Genomic DNA, 24,046 nt, shown 5'->3' on the forward strand with positions numbered 1-24,046 from the left:
CCTTAGGGACAGTGACTTAAGGCAGCTCTGTTCAATGCTGTATCCCCACCATCTAGAACAGTATCTGAAACACAGTAGGCACTCAATTATTTGTTGAACCAATGATGGAAAGCTAAAATCGCTTAAAGATCAATGATATCTTGCTTTTAAATACTGAGGCTGCATACCTAAAGGTCTATCTTGCTTTAAATACTGAGACTGTATACATAAACTGCTGAACAAAATTAATTACTTCAAAATTATAGAGGGTTTGCTACTTTAGGCAGCTCTGTAATAAGTTCTTTTGAAAAATGAACAAACATGTTATCACAGGGAAAACCAGCTCTCAATTTATGGAGTGCCTATGGTGCCAAACACTGTTAGGCATTTCACATTATTTTTCTTTTACAATCTCTCTCTCCAAAGTACCTTCCCTTACATACTTATTCACGTTATTGGGACTGATATTTTCCCAGTCATGGAGACTGGGAACTCTAGACTTTTGATTCCTTCCCTCACATTTCACGTAGCTATTAAGCTTATTACTAATCTTCTATAAGACATCCAAAAGCTTGACTTTTCTACTATTGGATACCTTTTTTTTTTTTTAAATTTTTATTTTATTTATTTTATTTTTGGCTGCGTTGGGTCTTTGTTGCTGTGTGCAGGCTTTCTCTAGCTGTGGCGAACGGGGGCTACTCTTTGTTGCAGTGCGTGGGCTTCTCATTGTCGTGGCTTCTCTTGTTGTGGAGCGTGGGCTCAGTAGTTGTGGCGCATGGGCTTAGTTGCTCCGGGGCATGTGGGATCTTCCTGGACCAGGGCTTGAACCCGTGTCCCCTGCATTGGCAGGCGGATTCTTAACCACTGTGACACCAGGGAAGCCCTGGATGCCTTTTTTAGGTAAGCTTTCATGACCTCATACCTGACTCTCTGAAGTGGTTTTCTTGGTCTCTAGTTTCATCCCTATCAGCCTAGTCCACCAAAAATGTTACTTTGTGTACAATGGCTAGCCTACTGCTACAGACAACAGAAAATTCTGTTTAGTGGGCTATTTTATATTCCCTATAATCCAGCCCCAATTTCTCTCTCTCTAAAGTTGTAGGAGAACTTCTTCTCTACCACTCACTCCGCGTGGAAGACCATCATCTAGACTATCATTCCTGGTTTCTCTTCACCCTTTCACTTCCTCCTCCTTGGGGGGAAATGGGGACATCTGAATGGTGAGCACAGAAGGAAAACTAGGCAGGCCTGGCTCAACCCTTTCTCCTGTGGACAGGATGTATGCTGGTCTGCTTTTGGGGCTTGCTCTTGTGGGGGAAGGCCTGGGACTATCCAGCTATGTCAGAAATATTATGTTTAGGGGACTTCCCTGGTGGTCCAGTGGTTAAGAATCCGCCTTCCAATGCAGGGGACATGGGTTCGATCCCTGGTGGGGAACTAAGATCCCACATGCCGTGCGCTGTAACTACTGAGCCCCCAAGCTTCAACTAGAGAGCCCATGTGCCGCAACTACAGAGCCCACGTGCTCTAGAGCCAGTATGCCACAAGTAGAGAGAAGCCCGTGCACCACAATGAAAGATCCCACGTGCTGCAACAAAGATCCCATGTGCCGCAACTAAGACCGGACACAGCCAAAAATAAATAAATAATATATTAAAAAAAAAAATACTATGTTTAATTCTGGGGTAACATATTAGCAAGACCTCATGGCAGCTAGTCTTCATGTTCTCCAATCAGCTTATTAGAATTATAACTAACATTTTGGTATCTCATTTGCCTATCTCCTCTATCTTATTTCTTAATTTCTTCTGTATTCAGGAGGAGAGGAAATTCCAACATCTAATATTGTATCTCATTTGCTAGAATAATTTTGGTCAAAAGTCTATACAAAACTCCTGAATACAAAATTTGCTTTGAAGTTTTTGCTCATGTTATATTTCTTTTCTAAAATGCCCTCACCTCACCTTTGTCATAGCCTTGTTTCCATTTCTAGACATAGTTCAAATGCTCCTCAGTGTAATACAATCTGTCTCAAATCAGAGATCTCTTTCTTTTCCAATTTTTCTCCACTGTTCACCTGTACTTTTCACTCACTGTTATCCAATGGAGCTAAGTAATCTTTTAGATGTCAACATCCTCTTTCTCCAACCAAAGTTTCAGCTTGGAGGGAGTCTTATTAAACTTCTCTTTACTGTTAGCATAGCACCTTGGGCATGAAGTAATCCAAAGTTCAATGCTGCTGCTGCTGCTTTTCAACCCAGCTCTCAATCTCTTGTTCCTTGCTCTTAATGTCTTCTGTGTTTAGGGATGTGAGCAAGATTAGCTAACCAATGTCCAAATATCAAAAAAAGATGCAGTGAGAGAAAGACCAAGAAGTGAGGTACAGAACAAAGAGGGAAAAAAGTGACATCTGGGCACAACATTTGGTATATTAAAAAAGAGAGAGAAATATCCGAAGAGAGAGCCATCAGCTAATTATGACCTGTTCATATTGAAACCCCCAAACTATTTTCTCCATGGCCTAGGTAAAACAGAATGATCTGTGCACAGATTCATATTACGATCATAAAGAAAAGAAATTATGTAAAAGCTAAACCAGGGAAGCAAAAGGACATTTTATTTCTCAATATTTAGTGCTTCTTTGATCACATGTAATAATTTATTTAAAAGAAATTTTTAAATGCTATCTTACTTATATCAATAGTAATAATATAGTATGATTGCAACAGGGCTGCAATTAGCAACCTACAACAATACACTGGGAATTACCTTCATTTCTCCTTCTTCTACAACCAACTGCCAATTGGCATCTCCACCTACATCCTGTAATGAGTAAGTCATGTGGTTCTGCACCATCTCTTCAACCTTAAAAGGAAAAATAGAGCCATAAGAATCCTCCTCCAATTAACAGCTATGTCATAATCTCTAAAACAGAATGGTATTCAGTTTACTTCAGTTCAGAAATGATGTTCTTAGAAAGCTAAGTGACCAAATGCACAAAGGTTAGTAGGTTTTATATAGTGTTGAAGAGTTTTAGTCCACATTCCAGATATCATATCCAGGTTAATGACAGGAAGGAGAAATGCGGGGAAGGAAGGTGCTTCACTCTAATAACATATTGGCCTAACGTGCATCAAGTGACCAAAAAAATAATTATTCCTTCCTTTATCATAAAATGCATCCTTACGGAGATAATGTCTTAAAGCATAAAATCATGGAACATTAAGGGTAAGAGGGGCACAAAGAGATGACCTAGTCCAGTGTTCCTATGTTTAAGACTATATAGAGATATTAGAAAGCTCGTTATTTGTCAAGATTTCTCTACAAAAAGGTAAGAAGATTTTCGTTATTTCGCTGATAAGCTCCTCTTTTATCATGAATATAAGCCAACTTAAAAAATAACCAATCCCTCTATGTATTTGATTCCAATTTCATTGTTCTAAACTCTTTTAGGGACAATGCTAATAATCATACACGCAAAGATTTGCAAATTATCACCTTTTATTAATAGTTCATTCTTTCTAAATTTCTAACTAAATTTCTTACTAAATTTCTTTTACTGAATTTAAATTGCAACCTCTGCTTTTAACTATCAAATTACCCCTACCCATCTTTTATAAGCAAATAAGGTCAAACAGTTCACACTCCCAGAATCCTCAATCAGATTTATTGGTAAGATTTCATTTAAGTGTTCTTTGGTAACCTTCCTAGTATGAAACATATTTTTAAACAGAACTGAAGTGAAGTGACAGAAAGATCATCTCTGAAGGAACTGGCACCTTTACCATCTATGCATAGACACTTGGTTTCTAAGTTCTATTTTCTAAACTTTTACTCATAATTTTGTTTTACCTAGTAATATTATTAAGAGAAGGCAGAAAAGAGTTGAAAAATATGCATAGTATATACTTCAATTTAAAGATTTATTCCTAAGTAACATAACTTCAGAGGCTGACTGGAAAAAACCTTTGTGCCTCTAAAATTTTGAAATCTGCTTTGAGAGGGTACAGATGACTAATGTAGGACTCCAAGTTACAAATGATACATACAAAACGTATTTTATTACCAAAAGAGGAAGAACAAAGGAAGTCCCAGTTAGTATGCATAAATAAAGCCTCAACAGTAGCGCTGGCTTGATTCATTTGTCTGTATCACATCATGATTGCGAAAAAATTCTTTTTTGATTTTTAGATCCCAAGATCTTAAAAAATCTTCAGATCTGAATACGTATGTACTTTTTAGGTACGACACTGGGAGTTAAGAACACCCATATTTATTATGAGATTAGAGGCAGAAAGAAATGTTTCCCCCAAATAGGCCCTACTTTAAATGGATTACTTGTGAAAGAAGAATGTTAAGGATTTTATTCTGCTAAAAAACAAAGAGAGTTCTGTTTAAAAAAAACTTTAGTGCCATTAAGCTCTTTCGTTGAAAAATATTGCAGGTAACTGTGTTTCTGTTTAGGAGATTATTCCTAAATTAGTTATTTCAAATGTTTGAAAAATGAGAAGGTGTTTTTGATTTATGTTTCGGTGCAAAAGAAACCAGATTCCACAAATATAAATTGAGAGAAGGTAACTTAAGTTTGAAACAATGTACAGTAAATGCATTCAACATTGTCTTGCTAGATAGATGAAAGAATAGTTACCACTGCATCTATGGAAAAGTTTTCAGTCTTTTGTCCTCATTTACTTCCTTAAGAGGGCTTGAAAAAGTCCAACAGAGAAACAAACAAGATGTATTCAGTACTGTGCTCCTAGGAAATTAACAAAACTATCGAAGTACCCAATTACTGTACTGACCATGTCTGCAAAGCCCTCATCAAGGAATCTTTATCCATTATGGTATATTCCCCGAGGTAATAACATTAAGGTTAAAAAGAAAGATGATACTGGTAAAATTTCACTATTATGAATTTTATGTTAAAATATGCAGTAGCCAATGTTACTATAGGGGCAATGACCTGGGCACATGTGACCACACTCACATTTCAGATATATATCTAAAGATGCTCCATTTACTGTTTTCAGTTATGACTCTATATCAAAAATAAGTGGGAAACTAGGGACCATTAATTGGATGACAAGAATAAACGTATGCCAAATTTTCTACCTTATTAGGTTCAAAATTTGATATACTAGAAAATAATGTTACTAGAAACATCTATCACTTAAAAAAAAAAGGCTGAATTTTACACTAAGCATAATTTCAGGAATCATGTCCTCGATTTTTTTGCACCATACAGTCTTCATAACAAATTAACTATGAAAAAACTGAAGACAAAACAGATTTGAAATAGAGGTGATGGCACTCCAATTCTTACTTTTTCTTTCACTTCACATTTGAATCACTCAGTATGCCATTTTAGGAGGCTAGATCTAATTGGACCTTTCTAACATTATTAATATAGAAACTTTAAAAGAAAATTGTCCTTTGATGGTACAACAAAATTGTATTGAACAGAAGTCTCAGAAGGGCTCAAACAGAGCTTGGATCTCTTTTTCTTACCCATGTGAAAGGAATACAACTATGCTTATTGTTACAGTCATAAAAGGATCTGTTGGATACAATAATTTATTAATAACAAATTAACAGTTTACTGTTAACCCAAAAGAAAAATGGTCAAGGACATGAATAGCCAATTCACTGAAAAATGCAAATAGCCAAGAAGAAAAATAACACTTTTATTCTATCAGATTGGCAAATATTTACTGAATGATAATATTCAGTGTCAGTATAGCAAAAGAAAACTGACCTGGGGGTGTAGCTGGTTCAACTTTTCTAATGAACAGTTTGGCAATAAGAATAAAAAACTTGGGTGTGTGCATGGCCTTTGTCCTAAAAATTCTACTTCTAGAAATATATTCTAAGGAAATAATTGGATAAGTGTACAAAGATGTACATGCAAGGATGCTGTATATGCAAGGATGCCCATGTAGCACTATTTATTAAATAATAGAGACTAACTGAAAATAAACTAAATGTTCAATATTAGGGGAGTAGGTAAATCTAGTATGCATATCCATACAATAGACAAGGAGATCTAGACCTATATTTACTGATGGGAAGATGGGCCTAATTATATGTGCGCTTTAAAAAAACAAAACAGCTAGTTACAAAACAGTATATATAGAATTACCTACTTTGGTAGAAAAAAAACAATTACTAAGGTGTGTGTAATTATCAATATGTGACTGATTTTATTTAATTTACACATACGTGGAAAAAGGATATGCATAAGAATATTAATAGTTATCTAGTAATTTCATTTTATTTACTTTCTAGTTCTGCTAAATTAGCATTCTATTACTTATATTGATACAATAAAAAAGGGAGGGGTAAAATAAATAGTTACCACAACAATGATGTTACTATGGACAAAAGTGGGAAAAAGCTTTACGCAGAACTGTTTTTGCAATGGTGATGCTCATCATATATTAACCCACAGATGTACTACACACCCTTTGATTTTCTTTTTTTCTTTCCCCCAACTAAGGATGCTTTTTATTTCCCTTTGATTTCTGAGGTGACATCTTTAGGTGGTAACTGTTATAGAAATAAATGTGGCCAAGAAGATCCATTTATAAATCTAAGTCTTTCCTACTTTCTACAGACTTTCATTGAGAGCTACTTCATTTCCAACATCTGTCCATCAGACAGATACAGATTCATGTGTTGCTACTAATTTCCTAGTAGAGTCACATATTTTATTTGAAGTTATTTTCAGGGCATCTCTCAGTTCTACATTTAAGTATCCTACTCAAGCAGGACTATGACCATTATTTCAACAAGAACAAAACAGTCATGAGCCAAGACTTATATGTAGATAGCAAAGCCAAATTAATCAATAGTTAACTGCCAGAGCCCAAGTCTGCTAATGACAACAAATACTTTAGCAAGGAAAATAAATACTTGAAGACCTCAATGTTGTCTTCCTTCATTTCCTCTTCTGGAATATAAAACAGTAGAATAATCAAAAGTTTAAAAACAGAATCGGATCAATAACGAGCATCATACATTAGAAAAAAAATACTAGAAAGATTATTCTCAACTTATACAAAAAAGTTACACAAAAAATTAGGTAAAGAAGCTACAATTTGACAGTCTTATAAAAATCTGCACACCTGCTTCTCAGTGATATTTCACCTGTATTCGAAGGCTTTCAGCTGTTTTATATATCTCTATAGCTAAGGCCCAGGTCTGGGTTCTGAAGCCCTCATTCGTAGGCACCTATCAGCGGCTCAAATTCTTTTTTTGCTCCCATTACATTTTTTTAAATTTATAGCCTGTATATTTCCATATTTTAAGGGAAAATGGTGACCAGTACTGATGTCTTTTAGTCTGTTAATTTATTATTTTAATTCAAGGTGGAGTTTAATTAAGAATAAACCGAAGTCTCCCAGTATAATCTAGTTTGGTCAATGATTTATTGTGAATATAAGTCACTATTTTAAAAGCATACATAAATGAATGAGCAATAGGTAAGAAATATTGTAATAAATCTGGCTAAGGGTAATTTCTGATGAGGAACTGATCCATCTCTTTCTCAAAAATGTTCAAGGAAAAAAAAAGCTACAAAAGTCAGAAAAAAATTTGAGTCTTAAACTTAATTTTCTTCTTTATTACATAGTTGAAAACTAATGTAAATTTTATTTGTATGCCTCTTTTACACTGACTTAAAAATTTTTTTTATTGGAACACTCTGATAGAGAAAAAATAATGTAGATAACTTTGATTAGCTCAAAGAAATAATATTATAATGATAAAAGCTCACTTACTGAGCACTTACTACATGCTAGGTTCTAGCTCTATCACGTTCCTAGCTAGATGACAGAAGCAAAGCACAGAGGAGTTAGAAAAGCTGTCAAACATCATGCAGGAAACCGGATTTAAACTTGGTCATTTTGACTATAGAGCTCAGGTTCTTAACATACTATGACATATTGCAATCCAATAAAATGCAAACACCATAAAAATACAAAGTTGAATGGCAAATATGTGAAGATTAAAAAAAATTTTTTAACCTAATGCTGATGCTAAAAAAATATTCCTCCATTGATACTTTTGATTTTATTATGAGGGCAGAGATTGCAAGCATCCAGCTTCCTGTCCTAAATTCCTAACCCGTGCTGATACTAAATAATTTAAAATCAATTTCCATAGATTTATCATATGGACTGGAATACTCATTTCCAGGGGTAATTTGCCAAAGCAAAACGCAACCTGTTCAATGAAACTTAGTATAATGGTAATGAGACAAATTTTATTTAAAAAATTATTTCCCTGTTGAATACATTATGAGGTATTTTAAATTAGTTTAGAAGTAAGGCTTGAAACCTGCTTTAATGCTATAACATATCCTATAGACCATGTCCACAAAAGTTGCTGAATCCTGTCTGAAGAAACAGATATCACAGGATAGTTAAAAACCAGGTACCTTCTACTCGTTTCAATTCAATTTGAAATCTTTCAGGAGTATCTCCTATATGGCGAAATTCCAAGCTATTCACAATACAGGATACAAAGGGCACATGCAAGCCTGACAGAGGAACTATTTAACAGATAAGGAAGGCTTTTTTAAATGCTTGATGTTACTATTTAAAATTCAAAACCAAAACAAGTGGCCTAACCAAAAGATTTCTAGGAACTGGGAAAGCAGGCTGAAATATAGCACAGAAAGACTCAAGTCCACTCTATACATTCATACAGTACCTGGGAGCTGAATCTGTGAACATCGTCAGAGGCACTGACTAGATCAATGGAAGACATGGAGGAAGAGCGACTATAGGGCTACCAGAGACAGACAAAGAAAAAACCAAGTAATCAGAACAAAGGCACAACAGAGCATTCAGTACCAACTTCCAAACACAAGATAAAGAAAGAGAGAACAAAGCACTATATGAAACAAGCTCAGCAGCAAGTGCTGACTTCATGCACCTATTATGTGTTATGCTCCAAAATCTAATGCAGTGCTTCCAATGATACAAAATAATACCACTTAACCCCAAAGGAAAAAGAGATCTAATATCACTGGCTACGCTTCTGGTTAACTATTTTGGACAAGCCACTCCCTATTCCCCCACCCTTCTTTCCCCCTTAAATAAAAAAGAAAGAACATTATGTTCAGAAGAAGATTTCTAACAGTTCTGGAGGATGTATATGGAAGAAAACATGTAATACCAAAAAATCTCATTACTTAAATTCAAGAAAAGGAAGAAGACTTTATATAACAGGATAGTTTCGTCAACAGTGAAGAAAAATATATCATATACTTTTAGTAAACTGTGACATTAGCTTACCTTTTGGACAAATCTATGAGTCCCCACAGAAGAAAAGGCATCTCCAGATGGCATTGATGTAGGCCAATGTAACCTGACCTTTTCACTCTGTGACTAAGAAAACATATAATGTTAAATGGGAAGGTTTTGAAGTGTATTTTGCAGCTTAAGAATGGATAATATAACATTTAATTACTGAACACTTTAGTACTTATAAATATTTGAATTATGAAGTTACTCTAAAGATACAAGCCTTGCCAAATCTTGACACTTCATGTATCCCAATTTTCTTCTTTTGGATTCCATAGATACTACCTTAGACCAAGGATTAGTTCTTTTATTTTTGCTCTCAGTCAGAATTTCCAATACCAGCATGGCACCATTTACCATGAATCAACCTTAACACTGCTACCAAAATAATTTTCTTATCCAAACTCTGGCCAAATTATTCCAATCATTCCACATCATCAGGGCCCTGCAGGGCTGTATCATTTGAACCAATAATCATTGTTTGCTTCAGTTATGTTCAAAAGAACATATCATGTATATCTTTGTCTCCTTTCCATGAAGGTATTCTGCCTTCATCCCATCACCTCACTCTTGTTAAGCTGCCACTTAACCTCTTTCCTCCTTCTCAGCTTGCTTAGTTTCTTCTCACTTATTCAATAAATATTTACTAAATATACTGTACCAGAAACTATGCTGTGTTGTGTGTGTGATTATCTTTGTCATATCAACGTGTGTGGCTCTCAGACAAAGAAAATCAGGGTCTGTTTAATGACTTGTTTTTATCTACTGGAGTGTCAGGAATAGACTGATATTAAATGAGTTGATCGTCCCGTGAATATTTCTTTTATCTAAAGCATACAGAAGTTTTTATTGATTCTCTTCAACACCAACTCAACCACCATATTGATACTCAGTGGAGGAGCATTTTAGAGGCAGAAGGGATGATCTGAATCATCTTGTCCAACTCCTTGTTTCACAGATTAGAAAACCAAGGCCCAGAGAATTTAAGTGATACGTTTAGAGCTACACAGTTAGTGGCAAAACTAAGACTAACTTGTCTTGACCTCACAGTTTGCTATTCTTCATGAAATAATACATCTTAGATTAAAACAAAAGCGAAAACACAGTGAAGGGAAAAAAAAAAAACACCCAAAACACCCTAAAAAACCAAATACAATGCTGCTATTTCAGATATTTTTGGCATCCAAAATTAGAACTTATTTAGGAACTGGAAGTTCTATTGAGTGCTGTGTAGCATCTTTTGGGTATTAAAAATGTGCAATAAGCTTTTATAAATTAATGTGACAAACTTATCATCACTGATAAAAAAACAGGGAAATATAAACAAGAAAAGCAAACAGCCACTATTGCAGATGACTTACCCTCGGATAGATGGATCAGTAAATGGGCATAACAGCCATGACTGTCTTAGCAATCAGAGGGAATAAACAAGCCAATTTTTCTATGCAAGTTAATTTGTAGTATAAAACTGATACACATATGATTTATTTGCAAGATGCTTAAAGTCTTGAGAAGAATAACTAAAATTCATCTTTAAGTACCGTCTAGTGGTAATATATGGTAACTGCATTGTTGCAGAATTAAAGGTAAAGGATCAAATTAATCTTGAAACTAGAGTTAAAGGATTTTAGAAATGCCTTCCTTCAATTTCCACAGAAGGAGCTGGGTATAACTGCTGTGAATTTAATGATGAAAAAACACTGAGCAAAGTTAAAAGTGAGGAAGTAATTAAGGTGAAGGTAGTGAAAGCAATAAATGAGTTAATAATAAAAACTGAATGGTACTAACATAGAAGAAAAATAAATTCTTGGTCATCTTCCTTTTGAATTCATATGGCACTTGGTGGTGAAGAGAAATTCAAAGAGACTGTTTTACTCAGAGCAAATAAATGCTTTGTACTAATAGAATGATAATAAGGTTGGACACTTCAAGGGGAACAGGCAGAATATTTCCATTTAATTTCATGTTAATTATGCATGCTTGCTTTAAACAATCATTAGTCTTCTTTCTATTGCTTGGAAATTGGTCAATAAAGTGACTTATAAAGATTCTTCTACATTTGTGTCTCACTGTAGACAAGAGTTCATTTTTAGGTTATTAGGATCATGATTTCAAATTCTATTTATATGAATAAATACATCAAGGATTTTTAATAATTTTTAATAATATACATACCTGTTCTTCTATTTTATCTTGTCTGTCAAGAGCAGCTTCAACAGCATCAAAGAACTCTTCCTCATTAATCAAACTGTTTGGGCCTTCCTATTCAGACATACAGGAAAAAAAAAAGCTGTTGATTCAAGAAAACAGAAAACACTGATAACCCTGGCATTAACTCTAGGAGAAAGTTGAAAAGTGAGCTGACAAACATTTCTGAACCAGTTAATACACTAGGTAATATTATCACAAAGATGAACAACATATGCTCTGTGCAAATCAGTGCACAGAGTGTTACAATTAATTCACTCACTCGGTACTCAAATATTTACTGTATATTGACCGACACTGTGTTAGGGCAATAATCTAGAGCAGGGGGTTGGTGAACTATGGCCCGTGGGTCAATTCTAGTCTGCTGCCTACTTTCAGAATGGCCTTTAAGCTCAGAATTTCATTTTTAAATGGCTGGGAAACAATAACAACATTTTATGGGGAATTCCCTGGGGGTCCAGTGGTTAGGACTCTGTGCTTTCACTGCTGAGGGCCCAGGTTCAATACCTGGTCAGGGAACCAAGATCCCACAAGCTGAGTGGCATGGCCAAAAAAAAAAAAAAAAAAAGGAAAAAAAAAATTCATGACATGTGGGAATTATATGAATTTAAAATAAAGCTTTACTGGAATATAATCATGTTCATTCATGTATTGTTTATACCTGCTTTCATGGTACAGTGGCAGAGTTGAATACCTGTGACTTGAGGACTTGTCCACAGAAACCATATAAAATTGCAGGAAGGTTTTAAGAACAAAGTTGCAGATCTATAGCCAATGAGAAGTACAGATAGGGCTTCTGAGGGGAACCTTCCTAAGCAAAGACAATAACATCATAGAGAAGGAAAAGGTGAACCGATGCTTGAAAGCCTGCTTAGAATGGTAGAGCAGTGGTTCTCAATCACTTGGGGAACTGCCTGGGGAACCTGTTAAAATGAAAATTCCCAGGCCCCCATTCGCAGAAATTACTTTTCAGTAGGTCTTGGGGGGAGCCAGGAATATGCATGTTTAATAAGTCCTCCAAGTAGTTCTAATGCAAGTAGAACCTCAGCTGTATCAGAAGATAAAAATATAAAGAATAATAGCAAAATGGAAACAAGCAAGATATGTATCTTGCTGTGATAAAACAAATTTAAGTGGACTATAAGTGGAACAATAGCTTTGCTGGGGCCCAGAGTAGGCTCCCCCAAAATGTGCCTCAGTGGCATATTGATTATTTTGAATTAAAGTTACTTAAGAAATGGCCAGTGAAAGAGGGACACTGACACTCCCGTCTCCCTGAAAGCAGGAAACGAATCTCATGTGAAATGTGTATTCCCTGCACCTGGAGGTAGGACACCATTATTGCCAAAGATAGGGAATCTGGTCTGAGAAGCGGAAGCCTATATAAACAAATCTTGTTACCTTTTAAATTTACTACTCCAAGTCCAAACTCTGTTTAGACTCTTCACTAATTGGGCACCCCAAACCTAAGCTTCTTTGCCCTCACAACTTTGTTGTTTCTTTGTTGAAAGAGTATAAAAGCTGCCTGCTTTGGCCACTGCTTTGGTCCCATTTCTGTGGGACCCACACACACATGACTTAAAATTTGTTTTTCTCCTGTTAATCTATCTTGTGTCAATTTTATTATTAGTCCAGCCACAAGAACTCAAGAGGGGCAGAGGGGGAAATATCCCTCTCTACAACAGCTTCATATTACTATTAAACTTGAGGCAGGAGACAGATGGGCCCCTGGGGCAAACAGCTGGAGTTAGTTCTCTGTGGATACTCTATGATGAAAATAGGAGGAGGAGGCTGGGCCCTGCCCAGATAGAAGATAAGAGAACACATATTTCTCATTCTTGAAGTCAGGAGACCTTCCCGACTACACATGCACAGAAAGGCTCCTTGGAGGTCAAAAATGTAGGGGGCGCCACCACATAGTAAGTGATGCTAGCTACCCATAGGCCTCTTCAGTGGAATCCATCTTGGCTAAGAGATGCGCGTGCACACGTGGGAGGACCCTGAGATATACCAAATACGGACTCCGAACCAGGCAAAGCAAGATGACTGGTCAAAGGAAACCAGGAAGAAACGCCCCATATAAGTGATTCAAACTACCACAAGGGCGTGACTCTCCGAGTCTGCCCGTGTGTCTATCCACACGTACTGTACTCTTTTTTTCCTCCTAATAAACACTTTGTTTCACTACTTTCCGTCTTTGTGGGAATTCTTTTCTGCAAAGCTGAAGGGCCAGGGCCTTGTCACTGACCACTGGTCTAGTGGCTAGGATTTGGTGCTCTCACCACCGTAACCCAACCTCAATCTCTGGCCAGGAACCGAAACCCTGCTTCAAGCCTCTGCAAGCCGAGGCCACCTGAGATCAAACTGAAGGCTGAAAAGGCAGGCTTGGGTTTAAGTTCCCCCAATTTTTAAATATACAAAATAAGACACGTGAACAATTGCGGGTCTGTCTGGAATAAATCCGAAGTTGTCACTACTCCATTAAAAAGTATGACGCAACATCATCCCTGCGCTGCCACAACCTGGGGCCACACAAGAAGAGAGGGAGGAACTATGCTGTAATGCTCCTGTCAGTTCGCACAGGCATATCAGAAATCTTGATTCAATGTAGTTGTTCTTGTAGAGTTATGGGGATCCCTCAAAAGTCACTTCAAACCACACACCCCCCACCAACTTTTAATTTAACTACAACACACATACAGAACAGTGCACATCTTGATGAATTACCGTTAAGTGAATATAACTGCAGGGGAGCAAAACGTACCACCCCAAAATGTCTCTTTGTCATGTGGATTATTTTGAGCTAAAAACAATTAAGGCGCAAAAGACTCAGGAAGAAACTTTGACCTTCCCCTCTCACTGCCTAAAAAAATTTTAGATAGAGGGTCTGTTACTGGAGTAGAGCTATCACTAGAGATATCTGCAAAGAATACTGGCTAGGTGTTATGGCGGAAACTCAGCAGGGTCTAGAGACCAGAGTCTACTCTGTGTCCCACTGTTTCCGCATGGCCCAGCAAACATTTGTTTACCAAACATTTGCATTCCCATCTTGATGTGAATTGTCTTACACCTCTCTTTTAAGTTCCAAACCACTACTCCCAAATCTTCTTTTGTCTTTAGCTGAAGATGGTATTTAAGGTGAGGGTTTCAGTCATTTTGTTGAGTTACTACTCAGTTTTCCTGGATCTATCCCACATATACATATTATTAAACTTTGATTTTCTGTTAATCTGTCTCATGTCAATTTAATTCTTAGATGAGCCAGAAGAACATAGAAGGGTAGAGGAAAATTTATTCCTCCCTGACATAACCATCTAATGACCAGCTGGATCATGAAAGAGTCCTGCAGGACTCCCTTTATAAAGCCAAAGCATTTCAGACACTTAAATGATAGCAGTATCACTTTGATCTCTTGATATGAGAAAAATATAAAATACCCCAAATTTATTCTGAACTCAAACATATTTTCTAATGATTTAAAAATTCTATTGATCATAACCACATCTACACTTTAAAAAATTGTAATACTCATTCAATCTATTCAATTACATCAGAGTCTCAGGAGTTTACCAACTGGGAACTACAGCATTAAAAATCTGAGGGAGAACTAAAGTAATTGGAATAAATTTTCCTTTATTAAAAAACTTAAAGAAACACTTTTACCTCATCACGCTTACCAAAGAAAAGAGCTATTTATTGCTGAATCTATGGGACACTTCATAGTCTTTATCTACTGGCCCTATTAGCAGCATTTCTTATGTTAATGACTCTCTTTGGAGCCATCCTTCCCCTGGAGTCTTAATTTCCCAGTTCCTCTCTAAGTAAGCACTGTTCTTTGGGTTCCAGGGCAGGCTCCTCCTCTGTCTACCCCTTAAACGTGAGTGCTCCTCAGGGTTCCACACGTGCTCTCCCCACAGCATTCTTACTCATTTCTGTGACTTCAGTCATCGTCTGATGATTCCCAAATTCACAGCCTGTCCATCTCTCTCCTAAGTGTTAGATCTTTACATCTAATAATATATCAGATGGAGTGGTCAAGTGAATGTTTCAACTCAGATGCACCATGTCTAAAACCTGTTTTTCCCTCATCTCCATACCAATCTATCTAAGGCAGAAACCTGGGCCTGTTCTTGAATCCCTCCTTTTTCCCTCATTCAGTCACCACACCCTTCAATTCTACCTTCCAAGTATCTGATTTGTCCATGTAGGCTATCTTCAATTCTCACCTGTAATACTGAAAAAGTCTCCAAGCCCTCAGTCACAACAGTCAACTTCAGTCCACTCTCCTCACTGCAGGAAGTAAGAATGACTTAAACCCACTGCCTGAGGATACTGGTTCTAGACAGTCTTGCCACTCCCCACTTTTGATTGGCTCTACCCTCCACAGATAAGTGCTTTGCGTTACCCTGCGGCTAAATGCTCTCTTTTTTCTTCTGGTCTCCAAATGTCTTCTTTCTTCTCAGCCCCTATAAGCAAACACTTTACAGGCTATTCACCTGGTTAACAAATACTCAGCCACTCATTCTTAAGGTTTTAGCTCAGACGTTGTTGCATCTGGAAGCCATCCCTGACTCAATATCTTCACAGTGTTCAAGTGTTCCATAACATACATTATTCTAATTGCCTGTTAACTACTCTGTGTTCCCATTCAATACGCAGCTAAGGCCCTCAGGCAGGACCCTTGTTTACCTTGTTCCTTGCAATATCACCCATGCCTAGCAGTGTCTCGCATTAGTAAAATCTTAAGGCACGGATTTAAGATTATAATTTCTGAGGCCACAGATGACAGAAACATTTAAACTTTATTCAATAACTAGAACATCATGAACGTTCGATAAGGACCAAAGTCATATTTTGAATTAGTGTCTAAAATCCATGCAAACGTAGTATGAACACAAGTAAATATAGATGGTTTAAAACTCCAAAAGGGGAAAAAAGTGTAAAAACAGGCCCTAGTTTATTTAAGAATTACATAACTTGATACTACAGGGATTTGAAATAAAATTCATACTTTATGGCAAGACAAGAAAAATTTAAACGTAAAAAAATTTTCTCTGCCCTTTGGCCTCCTCTTTCCCCTCTACCCTGTACTGTATATCTGCATTATGCATCCTGACCAAATCTTTCCCAAGAATACCAGCCCAATCCTAAGGTGCAACATTTTCCTAGCATCAACAGGACAACTCCTTAAAAGATAACCTTCTTTCTTGATCTTGTAAGGGGTCACATGACTTACCACCTTGTTCCTGTAAAACTGGATTGTGTAAACTGTCAATATTATGTCATTTGATGTACCGCCCTCTGTCTCAAAAAACTTATATTACTGTGCTTTGACTTCTAATGGGCAGAACAATTCTCCTCAATTTGGCTCAAATAAAATTTCCATTTCTTTCTCAGATTGACTGATTAATTTTTGTTGACATGCATGGTTTAGCTGGCAGGATATCAGAGATACCCACTAGAGGACACCTGGAGCCCACCCGGAACTGGTGCTCAGTACCAAGCATGGGTCAACTGAGCCCCACCAGCTTCTCAGTACTCCTCAGGTGTTCTGGTGAGCTCTCCTAATATCTGGATCTCATTGTTTGAGTAATGATCCTGAAATTTTATTTGAGCTGTTTCACTTAAGGCTTGGAGTCTTAAGGGGCACTGGTGCAGTTCTTGGGCAGGACTTCGGGGATCTGAACAAGGGGCCCAGGGAAACATAGGTGGCTGGGTTTTTGTTAAATTTGGCTTACACTGAAAAAAATGAGTTGATACATGTTCTGAACAAAGTTTTTGCTAGTGAAATGAGAGACTGAATTATTCAGCTCTGAAGAATAAGGGAGATCCACTACAACCATTAAGTAAATACTGCTCATCCAACGGGGCACAATAGAGGCTGATAACCTAGTGCTCTAAGCACCCATGGTGGTTTTAGGCTGTCACAGGGAGAAACTGAGCCATGTACAAGAGTCAAACCAACCCAAGGTTAACTCCTTGGGGCTAGACTCAGAAGCAGCACATATTTGATCTACCACACTGTCCTCAGAAAGTTGTGCAGATCATATCTCATATCCCATCCGAATTAGGCTATGAAATAATGGGAAATTGTGCCTCAAAGGCCAAACAGCTCCCAGATGGACAGTCACCTATGGGAATACCAGCTGGGTTTATGTATGCTTGCAAGTTCTTAATCGGAACTAAAGGATGTTGGGCCCTGAAATGGTGAGACAGGTTCTTCTGGCACTTCCAAACTGATTTTTTTCAACAGCAGTAAGAGTTTTTCTCTTTTCTAAAATTATATTAGCAGGGAGAAATATTTGTTGGGCTAGCTTCTTAGATCCTTTGAATGGGAAAGTCTACTAAATTGTTAAAATTTTAGAGAGCTCTCATCTTAAATATTGTACCTATTTTAATTGGTATACAGAAGCCCCAAAAGGCTTCAAAATTTCAAAATAGCCTCATTGAAAGATTTGTTCTAGAAAGTTAATAAAAGATTAATGATATAAAAGGTACCTAAAACTTTAACTACTGTTCCCATCTACTAATAATCTTCTGTCTGAATTGCCTTTCTACTCAGAAGACCCCATTAAATGGTTACCTTTAGGAATGGGACTACATGAGGCTTGTAGGCAAGCCTCTTCAGATCAAAGGCCAAACTGAGGGCCACAGTTAAATAATTTCTTAAACCCAGGGAGTATCCTTAAAAGTGTTTATAAACAGATTACCAGGACTTCCCTGGTGGTGCAGTGGTTAAGACTCCGCGCTCCCAATGCAGGGGGCCCAGGTTCAATCCCCGGTCAGGGAACTAGATCCCACATGCATGCTGCAACTAAGGGTTTGCATGCCACAACTAAAGGAGCCAGTGAGCCGCAACTAAGGAGCCCACAAGCTGCAACTAAGGAGCCCTCGAGCTGCAGCTAAGGAGCCCACCTGCCACAACTAAGGAGCCCGCCTGCCGCAACTAAGACCTGGTGCAACTAACTAACTAACTAAATAATTAAAATTAAAATAATAAATAAATTAAAAAAAAAATAAATGGATTACCAAGTTGGGAGGTGGGAAGCCAGTGGTCTGACTAAACTTACCATAGCTGGAAATTGGAGCCTGATAGTAATTTTTTTGGGGGGGGGGGGGTGCTGCTTCTTCCCTAAGCTAAATGAAGGAAAGTAAGACATTCCAACATAGGTGAAGGGGTATGTCAATCCTTTGAAATCACTGAGGTGGCCACCCAATTCTTTGAGGAAAAAAAACAAAAACAAACAGAAAAACTGTTCTTATTTTACAAATCTAGTCTTTATAGGACCAGAGGTATGGCTCCAGAAATAATCCAAAGCCCACCAATCTTTTTACCACTCCCAAAATGTCCCCGTATTTATCTTAAGAGGCTTGTAAACAGAGAAAAAAACTTTTTTTCTGGCCTTGAGGGAGGGTAGATAACTTGGTACTTGACTTGTTAATGACAAATAGAAATCTTAAGTGTCTTCTCATAAATACTAGTAAAAAGGTTTTAGCAATCTAGATAGGTGATCTTGATTTGTTCCATCTGCCAGAAACCCAATTTGAATTCAACCTCTTTCATAACTGAGGGTTTTATACTGTTACACCTGATTCCTGGCTGAAATTTTGGAATGGGCACTATGAGGTCTCTGTGTCTGTTTGTGTGCTTCTTCTTGTCTACATAGGTGTGTTGTAGATGTGTGGTACTGCAAAAATTAATTTGTAAAAGAGCTCTGTTTAATTGGCTTAAAGGAAATTAAGCACTTATATAAATATTCAGAAATACAAAAGAACCTGGCCAGAATGAATTTCAGGTTTATGTGATCTAGGAAACACTCAGTACTGAATTAATATCTGGTATTAAAGTTAGCTTAAGCTTGTTGGTTTAATTAATACAAATATGTCTTTAGAGTCATCAACATTAAGTATAATACTTTTATTGTACCTAGGTATACTAGAAATCAAATAAAACCTTATTATTCTTGTTAGAAAGTTGTTCAGCAAGAAAAAATAACAATATGATGAAACTTTTAACTCTTTAGGAATAACTGTGTTTTGGGGATGTCTATCTAAAATACTCTTTCCAGATTTTGGTAACTTGAAACTTTAGAGTTGTGCGAAATTAACTTAAGTAATGGGAATCCATCAAATACCCAGGTCATTTCCAGCTAAGATATTGGGACATTAATTACTGAGCACAGGTTTCCTTTTTCAAAGAAACTAAGGTTAGTTAGGACTATTAATATGTTTGATGTCCCATTAAGACATTTTCTGTAAGAAAGAGAATGTTTTCTAGAACCATAAATAGTATTTATAAGCTTGCCAATCTGAAGAATACTAATGGAAAAGACAGTTCATAATTGCTTACTTAGTTTTTGCTAGAAACTATGTTTTAAGGTTAAGAATTTATAATATTATAAAATAATAAGGGAAACATTTCAGTATCCAAGGAAAATGGGAAGCATGTTTTCACTAAAAGAGGGCATAAGGAATGGAAATGCATTTTGTTAAAGGAAAAAAAGGGTAGTTTTGTCTTAGAGCTGGTTGTTTCTGAATGGAAAAGAAAATAAGGGACAAAATAATAAAATAAAATAATAATAAATAAATTAAAATAAATAATAAATAAAATAAAAATAATAAAATAAAATAAAATAATATGGATACAGAAAGTTGTAAAAGGGTTGAGGAAAACGAACACTGAGAAAAGAGTTTTGTACATGGTCAGGATTGGCTAAGATTGAGTTTAGTTAAGAAAATGATTTTTAAAGGTAAAGTGTATAAAACCTGAATTTAGTTTTCTAACAGCACAAAGTTTTCTTAAAATATTGAGCTGCTTTTGGTAAGAGACTGTGTGACTTTCTTTGCCTTTAAGTGATTTACTACCTTTGAAATCTTTTATTGTCACTTTGCTTAAATGAATGGGTATTGTTTCACAGTGACCTATGATCCTATTTAACCAGGTATTTTGAAACTTTTTGATATTTTTGACAAACGTCCCAAAGATCAAATTCTAAATGAAGTTCACTGGACCTCTAGTTAACTTTGAGGTTTTCCAAAGGGTACCTGGTATGCCTCAAAATATTTGTTTTCTCTCCATCTTATAGAGAGGAATATTAAGCTAATTAGGCTTATTTGGTATGTTAAATTACATGGGAAGCATTGTCAAATTTGAGTGGTGATAATACTTCTCAGGTTATATCATATGGGTAAATGTTATTAATATAGAAATTCTAGAAATTATATAGAACTCCTAAAAATCTGGTATGTCCTGGTAAAATGTTATCAGTCATAATTCTAGTAATTATCTTAAACTGTTGTATGTCACAACAGTAACCAAGTTTATTTGTCAACTGGCATTGTAATCAGGTCTTTAACCTTGACTTTTTGAATCTTTTATCATTTATGGACAGTTATTATTTTATTCTGAAGTTTTTGCAAAAATGCTTCATCTTGAAGAAGATTCACAGAAAGGACTTTAGGACAATTATAGGTTTCTGATAACTTTCAGATCATACCACTGAACTGGGTAAGAAATTAAAGACTTCTGATGGAAAACCTGATGGCTTCATAAAACCGTTAACTGAAGATTAAGATCAAGGATTAGTCACATAAGACTGAGTGAAATTATGAGTATGGTTTTATAATTTTTGTTTTTTGTCTGAAATATTATTTGTTTTTAAACTGTTTTCCAGATATAAAGAAACCTTTAAATCACACCTCGGTATGTAGAATTGAAACATTTATCTTTTCTCTCTACCTGATCCCTTCAGAATCTGTAAACTCTTAGGTTCCTAGCAACTTTCTCAGGTAATAAGGAAGGCCACCTCCTAACAGGTACAGGAATCTCGAGGTATTCAGGAGACTTTGAGAAGAGAGGAATTCACCCAAACCTAGCACCCAAATCTACAGTTGTCACAGGTGGAATCTATGACATGCCTTTAGTGTGGCTTTCCTGGCCCTGAGAATTTTTTTTTTAAAAGTTCAATCTGAGATTCCTTGTGAAAAGTTCCAGCACAGCTAATTTAAAGAGCCTAGGTTGTCAATTAACCAGACATTTTGCAAACCAATTAGTCTTAATGTGGCTACATTTGGTAGAAATTAGGGTAATTTTAGAGAGAAATAGATTGTTTCAGTGGATATTAAATTCTAGTTTCATTAAATGAGGTCTTTATTTACTACTGCCTAAGACTCATTTCCCAGATAGTTTCCTTGTTGTTATATTATTATAAAGTTTAGTTATCAAAAGGACACTCCAAGTTTGTTTCTGAAGCTTATCACAGTAATCTAACTTTGGATGAAGATCAGATGTGCCATGACCTGCAACCAGGAGATTATTCATACTGGAACAGGTATCAGATAAAGGACTCTTTATAGCCACACTGGAAGAGTCCTCCCCTCCTGAATAAACTGCATATCAGGCCTCCTCTCCTGAATAAACTGCAACTCCTGTTTCTGACACTTGACTTTGACTAAGAACAGCACTACCAGACCAGCAAGAGACGACATCTGAAGAAGACAGCTGATCCAAGATGCTGGACTAGGTCTGTATACTGATTACTTTGACAACTGCTCACACTTTTTGTTTTCCTCACACTTTCGCTTGAGCTCAATTATTTGCAAGTTTCAAAAATCAATCTAATTACTGGGTTTGTGGCCAATTACCTATGTCCAGTACTCCCAGGTTGCCTTGGTAGGTTTCTCCTCTCCAAGGCTCTAACTGGAAAGCCCTTAGAAATTGTATTTTAAAAGAAAGAAACTCTAGCACCGTGCAAGCTAGTATCACTGCCAATCACACTAAGTGAGATGCTCTTACCTGGCCAATTAATTTTCTTTTTTGCAAGTTCATATTTTATTTCTAATACGTTTGGAGCTTTGATTTTTGCGTTTTTGTAAAGAAGTTTTCACTTAATTCATTGAAAGCTCTTTCGTGCTGAGCCCAAGGTGGGGCCTGGGCCAGGCCAGACCCTTTGCAGCCTTCTTGCTCCCACCCCAGACCCCCACTGCTGGGAACGGGGTGGCTTCCCTCTGTCCACTCTGCCCTCCCACCCCCCGCTGCATCTCTCTGTACAGAACAATTTTTAAAATGGAAGCTAAGATACAATATACATTGGACAGGCACGCACACACACGCACACAGGCATCTGCTCCAAACGGGCAGGACGTCAGCTGCACTCAGAGAGCACCAAGGAATGCATACAGAGCCCCTCCTGGGGAGGAGGACAGGGCCTGAGCCCCACCTTGGTCCTCACAGTCCGAAGCTCCTCCCCACCTATTGCCCTGCTAGCCGCCAGAGGGAGGGGTGGACAGCACAGAGGGCTGTGCAGAAGGGGAGACAGCTGAGGGCAGCTGGGGGGTGATGGAGAGGGCAATGCCAGCCTGGTACGTTGCCCTGGGGCCAGGGAGGCTGTTCTAGGAGCCAGGGGGTGGGGGGAGGACTGGGGTAGACCTCTGGCCTCAGGTACCTGAGGGGTAGAAGGCCTGGGTTTTGCCCATCGAGGAGCTTCAAGTCTTACCTGGCCAATTAATGATGCCTGTTCTGAACCTGGCTATAAGCAATCCTTTTCATTAGATGGTGAATACTGGGTAGCTCCTAAGAGGACCCAATGGATTTATGGAACAAGTTTATGACCTTGGCTTTCCCCAGGTTGGTCAGGAAGATATGCTATTCGTTTCCCTTGGGCTCAAGGTCACTGATGGGTAGCTCCTGTCAATCTGTGATGTCAATCTGTAATGTGAGCATACTGGTTTCTATCAGGTTTCCAATGGTATGACCATTTGGCCACAATATTTGTTAACTCATCTTATGACATACAAAGGGTCAAATTTCCACTCTGAACAATCCTCTTCCCAGTTTAGGGGAAATACTAGGAAAAGGGTTTGGTTCAGGAGGATCTCGGCTTAAATCTTTGTTAATGATGTTGTTGGTTCTACTGGCAACTTAAACTACAGTTTGTGGAACTTACAAGGTGATAGCTTCTTGCCGTTCATGCTGTGTATCACCTATTCATAGTAAAATAATGATGTCTAAACAACTTAAAACTTTGGATCATGTCTACAGTGCTCTATAAAATAATAGGCATACATAATGCACATGTGAGGAGAACTGGCTTGTCTTACTGGACAGCCTAGAATTGGCTCTCAGTCCTTGCTGAACATTCTGCTAGTATAATTCCCCACCCCACCCCCCACCCCCCAAAAAAAGAGAACCGGGCCATTAGGACCCAGCACTGAGGGACATGATGGACCAAGGGCAGGCGAGCAACCACCCTGGCATCAAGGGACCAAATATTTGCTCACCTAATGCTTTCCATCAAAAGGTTAATGATCAGAGAGGAAACTGTGAAATAAAATTCATATTTTATGGCAAGACAAGAAAAATTTAAACATAAAAACTTTCTCTGACCTTTGGCCCCCTCTACAGTGTACTGTATATCTGCATTATGCATCATGACCAAATTTTCCCCATCGGCAAAAATACCTGCCCAATCTTAAACTGCAACATTCTTCTAGCATCAACAAGACAACTCCTTAAAATATAACCTTCCTTCTTGATCTTGTAGAGTCAGGTT

At 37.3% G+C, this 24,046-nt stretch overlaps 1 protein-coding gene across 3 annotated transcripts in view; it reads right to left on the reverse strand.

Moving 5' to 3' along the window:
- The window catches only part of CERT1 (ceramide transporter 1), a gene marked incomplete at its 5' end in the record, with an annotated part of 133,222 nt that overhangs the window by 17,676 nt on the left and 91,500 nt on the right, over positions 1-24,046 (reverse strand). For 2 of the 3 annotated variants that reach the window (XM_082377324.1, XM_082377323.1), the window contains 4 exons: positions 2,749-2,844; positions 8,692-8,769; positions 9,279-9,371; positions 11,463-11,549. In XM_082377324.1, coding sequence (XP_082233450.1) covers positions 2,749-2,844; positions 8,692-8,769; positions 9,279-9,371; positions 11,463-11,549 — 354 coding nt within the window. The remainder of the gene's footprint in view (positions 1-2,748; positions 2,845-8,691; positions 8,770-9,278; positions 9,372-11,462; positions 11,550-24,046) is intronic. The other variant, XM_082377322.1, reaches the window with a different exon arrangement.

Source organism: Balaenoptera borealis (genome assembly GCF_965194805.1).
Source record: "Balaenoptera borealis genome assembly, chromosome: 2".
NCBI classification, from domain to species: domain Eukaryota; kingdom Metazoa; phylum Chordata; class Mammalia; order Artiodactyla; family Balaenopteridae; genus Balaenoptera; species Balaenoptera borealis.